The following is a 7,801-nucleotide window of genomic DNA, read 5'->3' as shown; positions in this document are numbered from 1 at the left end:
GATTAAATTCGAGTACTCGATTATAAAAAATCCTCAAATGTATTTTGCTTGTTTCGATTAACTGGCAAAATACCGGAAATGGTGCATTCAACGGACGAGAATCCATGAAAAGCATCATCAGAAGGTTTTCTAAGGCTGCGTGAAATATTAAAACCATTTAAAAAATCATAATAAAGCATAGTGATATTGTGAATTCACAAAGGCTGCGATTCAATTAAATAAATATATATGCGTTGCCGGTTTAATATGCGCTTTATTTATATGCGTGTAGGTTACGTGCATCTCAGAGCAGCTTCGTTCACAGTAAATGCTGCTCCACACAAACAGTTATCATTTACATGTGTGGCACCATCTCAAAGTCCATATTTGCATATGCTGTGAGTCTGAATTGCTTATAACGTTCATCTGGGAATTTATAAGGTAAATCATTTATAAACCTACACCAACACAGGAAAATAGATCACTATCTTTCTAAATACGCTAACGGTTTTTGCTAACGGAGTTTGCATGTTTTGATGTCCACATGTTCTTGTTCAAGAAATGACAGTGGCTGTAGCATTTCTATCAAGTATTATAGAATTAAAGGTTGTTCACTCAATATAAAAAAAAGCATTAGATCGCGCAGTAAAATGTAAAAACAATTTTCAGGCTGTTGGCGCCCTCTTCAGGCATTTGCTATAATACATAATGTCTATAAGTTATGATTATATTGTTTTATTGTTCAATAAAACCATATGATTTCTTGCTGTTGATATTTTAACTAATTTTAAACAATTATCATTTCCTCATTACTAGTATAAGTATTTTAAGTCATTTAAAATCTGTTGTTTGCTTAGGTCTATTTTTATCACAAAAAATTATCAGATTTTTCGATTAATCGGCAGAATAATCGACCGATTACCAAAATAATCGTTAGTGACAGCCCTATAGTATAGTCCTTAAAATAAAGTGTTACCTGGTTTTCTTATTACTACCTGTGTATTTTGGTGATTATCAGAGTATTATAACGGTACAAAAGCACAATATATTTGTTTTGCTTTGGTAGGTTGGTATATTAACATGACACTCTATAAGTTAATAAAATATACTGTAAATTTAGTTCAATCTGTAAAACCTAAAATGTTCCTACTGTGTTTTTTTCCACTGCCAGTTTTTTATTGCAATTTTTTTGTTTATAGTGTGGGAAATGACGTTTTTACCAGCTGCTGGCCTCGCGGTCCCCATCCTGCATACTGCAGATGAGCGTTTCGCACTTCTGGAGGGTTCAGAATCCACGTTTCCCTGTAAAAGACAAGCAAAGCCATTACTAATCAACTAGTTGTATACTGCATGACAAGTAGACTAGTTGACCATACTGACCCAGACAGACAGACTGATTGCCAGACTGGCAATCAGTCAAACATTCATGTCTTCAGAGGGCTAACAGTGCACACTTCCTCTACCTGGTGCAGTGGAGCGTGTGCCAACAGATATTGATTCCATCACGGTGTACTACACAGCCCAACACAACTGCACGGCGAATAAAGCACCATGAGGGAATTCCTGCGGCAGGAAATCTAACAGTGATAGTATATCCCAGTGCGCTGTTAAATCCGGCCGGGGCAGCGGCCCAGCGCTGTGTCAGCATCTGTTCCGTCTGACAGAGCTCATAAATATAGATGCTTTATTCTGCTGTTGTGTGCAATGGCTCTGTGCACTGCAGGCCCAAAAATTACAGGTGACACGAGCTGTACGTCTCTGTGCTAATCATGGGACAGACAGGCTGGGAAATCGTTGGTAGGACCACAGGATAGCAGTATGGAATGGATTCAGTTCTATGAATGGCTTCGACATGTGACGTGAGCAGCGAAATGCTGCATCGATGTTTTCCTTGGTTTATAATGACAAATGGACTTTGTAAACTAATGCGACTGGTATACGAGCTCAGCGACTTACGGAGTTTCCAGACTGCAAATGATGTAGTCCGCAGTGAAGGAGTGCTCGTAAACCTGAGAGTTTGAACAACACAGAGACAAACAGAGACAGAGAGAGAAATTAAATTGTGGAAGAACAGCAGTTACCGCCACTACAAGCACCAAAAAGCTTTATTAGCAATAACGTTTGCGAGGCGATGCATTACAGTGACATAGCAGAGTTTAAGGGTGATTTTAGCCACAATGTGAAGAGGACAGATATTTTACCACGGTATAGTCACAGTAACACACCACCTCAAATGGCTTTTTGGATTTTAAAACAAAAGCAAAATGTAAAATACACCAATGTTTAATAAATAATACATTTAGTATAATTACAGTAAAAAGCAAAAATACAGTAAAAAATAAATACACTAAAATTTCACATGCTCTAAATAAATAAATAAAATAAATAAATAAATAGAGTGAAGTATTCAAATCATTAGGTCTGAATTGCATTTAATTCTAAAATGCGGATCTATTACCTGATTTAAAAAAAATGTGATTTGGACATAATGACCTGAATATCTATCTATCTATCTATCTATCTATCTATCTATCTATCTATCTATCTATCTATCTATCTATCTATCTATCTATCTATCTATCTATCTATCTATCAACCAATCAAATCAAATCAAATCAAATCAAATCAAATCAAATCACCAACCAACCAATCAACCAATCAATCAACCAATCAATCAATCAATCAATCAATCAATCAATCACACTTAGCGGATTATTTTGTCTCCAAAGTAACTTCCAAAAGAGAAATCAATTTGTGCTGCTAAATCAATTTGTCAAAGAGCCAACAATATTTGTAATATACAAAGGCAGGTTTATTAGACAAGGAGATTAGAAAGCAAAGGAAAAGGATCAACACAGAGAAAGTGTTTATTTTTATTTCTGTACATGATTAAAATATTGAAACTTAATTTTTTTGATATTACAAGGCTAGTTTAAGTTGCAAAATGTTATGATATACACCCCCCCCCCCCCCATAAATATTAAAATTAATAGTTTACAGTAAATTGTAATAAATTAATGTTTTTGAAATTATGTAAATTAATAATTTATGAATAAAAATAAACTTCTCACCTTGAAAAATATATTTTGAAATATTTGTAGCATTCATCTGGTTATTTACATATAGTATTTGAAAATAAGGATTCATTCATTATTAATGAATATTACTTTTTAAATGATGGTTACACAAGTTTAAGTTACAAAATTTTATGAAATCCCCCCCCCCCCCCGCCATAAATATTGTAATTAATAGTTTACAGTAATTTGTAATAAATTAATGTTTTTGAAATTATGTAAATTAATAATTTATGAATAAAAATAAACTTCTCACCTTGAAAAATATATTTTGAAATATTTGTAGCATTCATCTGGTTATTTACATATAGTATTTGAAAATAAGGATTCATTCATTATTAATGAATATTACTTTTTAAATGATGGTTACACAACATGACATACTAATAGTTTAAGTTAGCAAAACTTTATTTATTTATATTTGCTTTTAATATAAAACTATGTATTTATATTTTATTTAAAAACAATTTTTTTTTAAATAACAAATATAAAGGCTAGATTTTGTAATTATTTTTAAAATAAATAAACAAATAAATACTAAACAACTCTACAGTACATTAGCCTTTCTGTAAGCTGCATCTTAGTGCATTAATATAGAATTCAACTAATGTGTGGTCACAGGTGTTCTTCAAATATGACACATACAATCAGATTTCAGAGGCAGAACCGACTCATTTCATAAAATCCTAATCCATCGTTTCTGAAGAAGGCAGGAGTGCTGCTGTATCACTCTGAGGACAGTGTCAACAGCTGTCAATGAGCCAGAGGGCTGACCGCAGCATATGCTCACAGCTGACATGAGCTTGACACGTGTGCTGTAGCGGAGCTGTTAATACTGTCAAAGATTAACATTCAACACCTGTACTCAGCACCTCCCTCTGTCTTACAGATGCAGAGAGATGGAGAGCTCCTTTGTGAAGGGCAAGCAGCACCATGACAGAGTTTGAGAATGAGGGGCGTTATGAACGTATGTGTGTGTGTGTGTGTGTGTGTGTGTGCGTAAGCATAGGCAATGACAGCTGGGGGACGAGGTTGTCATCCATCAAGGTGATGTTGGGACAGGCACTGAATAACAAACTAGAGGCAGTGCTCACACTCTTTTCTTTGGCTCACTCTTTCTTGTCATGTGTGTGTGAAGTGCTCTGGTGTCACTGTCCCAGCGCTCATGACACCTTCTCCTCCGTCTCTTCAGCTCTGTACGACGGCTGCCCAGATCAAACTAACTCGTCACCTGCGGTGTCCGACTCTAGTGTCCTTCAGAGTTTGTGCTTTCATCATTTCTTTGCACACTAAAGCTTTAAGTGCAGTCTGTAAGAAGACAGTCAGGTTTGTTTGGTTAATGTGGAAGATGTTTCCTGAAATGAGGTGTGCAGCAAGGAACCGACTCTGTGTTAGACTGGATATTGTGGTTTGGGTTACTGTCCAAAAGATTAAACTGAAAAATAACAATTAATGCCAACAAAATGGTCAGAATATATATATATATATATGTGGAAGATGTTTCCTGAAATGAGGTGTGCAGCAAGGAACCGACTCTGTGTTAGACTGGATATTGTGGTTTGGGTTACTGTCCAAAAGATTAAACTGAAAAATATGCCAACATGCCAACAAAATGGTCAGAATATATATATATATATATATATATATATATATATATATATATATATATATATATATATATAAATGAATATATAAATGGTTACTTCAGTACTTCAGTAGTTCAGTAACATATCTTTGACACTGATAATGTACAGTGTATCTGGAAACTATTCACAGCGCTTCAGTTTTTCCACATTTTGCTATGTTACAGCCTTATTCCAAAATGGATTAAATGCTTTATTTTCTTCAAAATTCTACAAACAATACGCCATAATGACAACGTGAAAGAAGTTTGTTTGAAATCTTTGCAAGTATATATAAAAAAACACATGTACATAAGTATTCACAGCCTTTGCTTCATAGTTTTCAACTATGAATTTTCCATCTGAATTGGATAAGGATCATTTAGTTAAACTGCAGCGCAATAGTTGAAATACAACTGATGAACTACTTTAGAACTGAAGAAATTTCCTTTACATTTTAACTTTACATTTCAATTTCAAAGTCTGGAAATCACACTTTAAAATTCCCTGTTATGTCCAGGCTTTCTATTATTGTGGAAGCTCTGGTTTTTGGTGCCGTCTTCTATTGAATTGTTACCTAGCTAGCAACACCTGCGGCTAATTCTTACAATCATGCAGACACCCTGTGGTTCGGAGCCATACTGTTTAACACAATATGAAAAGAGATGGGGGTGAGGGTGGAATAGAAGCCGAGTTCAGACCAACCAATCAAACCAAGTGTGAAAACAGCCTCTGTCCTCCTCTCTCTCGACTGGCAGGTGTGTGTGTGTGTGTGTGTGTGTGTGTGTGAGAGAGATTGCTGGGTTCCTGTCACTCCAGCGGGGTGTATTTTTGATCTGGTAAGGTGGTGGAGTGTGACAGCCCTTTCACATTGTGCCATGATTACTTTCATCTCAACACACACATACAACACCCAAATAAACACAGGCCTCACCAGCTGCACGTTGTAGGCCAGCAGAACGAGTTTCATATCTGGGGAAACCTCATATTTGCTGGCTTTGTACATTTCCTGGGGAAAAAAAAAAGAAACGAGAAAAGGTAAATTAGACTTTATAGAAAGCATAGTTTCATTACCATATTCCTTAAACGGCTGTGACAGATCGTGGGGAGAGCGTGGCATTAATCAGAGCTGCCACTCTTTGATTCTCAACAAACATCATGTTCTGTGTCCTTGCCTCCACTGTTTTGCATCCCACCAGCCCCACTTTAATGATCTGAAGCTGTTAACAAGTTACACAGAACAGTGCACTAATGATGGATGCGTTCATCAGCTCTATTAATAACAATAGAACTGTCGTTCCTGTGATGTGCTGTATGACGGTGGAGTAATTCATACTGTAGCGCATGCTGATGCATGACTCTACTTGCATGTGCTTAAGGCACAATGAGACATTCACAATGCATTTATCTTTCATAATGTGACAAATTCATGAGGAAATAATATAAGGTGGGAGTTGATTGTATCTATCACCTTTGATTGGACTATTGTGTTTTGTTTGTTTTTTGATGCACTTTCTGATCACTATGAAATTGTATATTGTACAGTAGATGTGCTATTGGCAAGTGCATTGAATGTTTAAATGAAGCATATGATTTAATCCATATTAAACCAAAAGTGAAACCATAACTTGACATTATTACAAAAACACGTTAAGAAACAGTCCTGAAAGTGTACTCTTAAGAGCACAGTGCATTTCATTAATATTATATTATCTGCAAGTACAGTTGTTGTTATATATATATATACTTTTGAGATTTGAAGCACACTACAAGTGCATATTCAACACGATTAAGTGCACTTCTTTTCACAAGAACGGCTCAATGTCAGGGACATTGTTATAAATACATTTTGGAAGCTATACTATACATTTCTATATGTGTAAAATGCCTCTAATGAGGAAGAATGACTTGCACCTTAAATGTTGGTATTATACTGTTTAATATTATTTCCCCCACATGCAAAAGTTATTTAAGAGTTACATTTTGAAAATAAACAATTGTGTGTAGAATATGGTGACCCCAAAAATATCTTAACTTAATGTATAACAGCATATCAAAACAAGTGTCATTTATTCTAAAGAATAAAGCACAACTACAATTTCAGACCAATTCTTTCACAAAAGAAATAATAAAACAAAAGATTCCAGACTTTTTAAAGCACGGCACTTTCTAGTTGTCAGATGTTGTGGATCATGGTTGATAGTTAATGAGATTCTCTACACCTGTGATTCTCTGCTGTGTGAACTTCAGGAGAACTGACTTCATACATCCACTTAAAATCATCGAAACACCAGATGATTAGAAGTAAATGACCAAACATGATGAAGGAAATGAAGCTAGTGAAGAGAAAATACATTTTTAAGTATGACTTAATACTTTTTGGAATCACTTTGAACAGATGAATCGTTCACAAATAGTAGCAATTTTGATTTTCATATGTCTTCATAGGAATATTTCCCAGGTGAAAAAAAGTGCACTTCCATAATGTACTTAAAGTGCTCTATTTTCATGCACTAATTTTGTGCTTAATATACTAAAAATGATTCTTTAGTACTTCTTAAGGTAATCGTAAAGAATATCTAAGTGTACTCAACTGAGATATTTTGAGACACCATGAATATGAACTAAAATGTGCTTTAACATACTATCTCTGTATTAAAAATTTATTTAGTTACCACTTGTAGTACACTTGAGTGTACTAGTGTATAAAAGATGGGTTCAGGTGTACTACAAGTGGTAAAATAAAATTTTTCATAAAAAATTTAAAATTTAACCCTCAGGCCTTGCATGATGTAGATGAGTTTGCGGTAACACTTTCTATGAAGCACGTATTTATAATAACATTATAAGGGTATTCTTAAGGCATTATTATAACGGGGCTGATGAGACGTGAGATGTGTGGATCCATCTGCAAGCTTTTGTTAAAGAGACGTGGTATAACAGGCAGGGTCGAACAATGGCAAACAGGTATATGGCGGGCAAAAACACAAGAATAGTCCTAGGGCTAGCGTAGGTCACCGATCTGCAGACAGAATCACAGGGGCGAGACAAGAGGGAGAAATCCAGGAAAACAGGCAAAGATCAGAAACCGCAAAAACAGGCAAAGCAAAACAAGGAAAACACAGG

The 7,801-nt window shown here is 35.2% G+C and overlaps 1 protein-coding gene across 1 annotated transcript in view; it reads right to left on the bottom strand.

Moving 5' to 3' along the window:
- Nucleotides 1-1,172: 1,172 nt before the first annotated feature.
- Nucleotides 1,173-7,801, bottom strand: part of LOC107588085 (dipeptidyl aminopeptidase-like protein 6) — a 47,196-nt gene continuing 40,567 nt past the window's right edge. Inside the window, exons 4-6 of the mRNA XM_016276095.1 lie at nucleotides 5,610-5,684; nucleotides 1,936-1,988; nucleotides 1,173-1,281 (exon numbers count right to left, since the gene is read on the bottom strand). Coding sequence (XP_016131581.1) covers nucleotides 1,173-1,281; nucleotides 1,936-1,988; nucleotides 5,610-5,684 — 237 coding nt within the window. The remainder of the gene's footprint in view (nucleotides 1,282-1,935; nucleotides 1,989-5,609; nucleotides 5,685-7,801) is intronic.

Source organism: Sinocyclocheilus grahami, unplaced genomic scaffold (genome assembly GCF_001515645.1).
Source record: "Sinocyclocheilus grahami isolate Dianchi unplaced genomic scaffold, SAMN03320097.WGS_v1.1 scaffold98.1, whole genome shotgun sequence".
Taxonomy (NCBI): Eukaryota; Metazoa; Chordata; class Actinopteri; order Cypriniformes; family Cyprinidae; genus Sinocyclocheilus; species Sinocyclocheilus grahami.
This window is presented reverse-complemented; position numbering and strand designations above follow the sequence as displayed.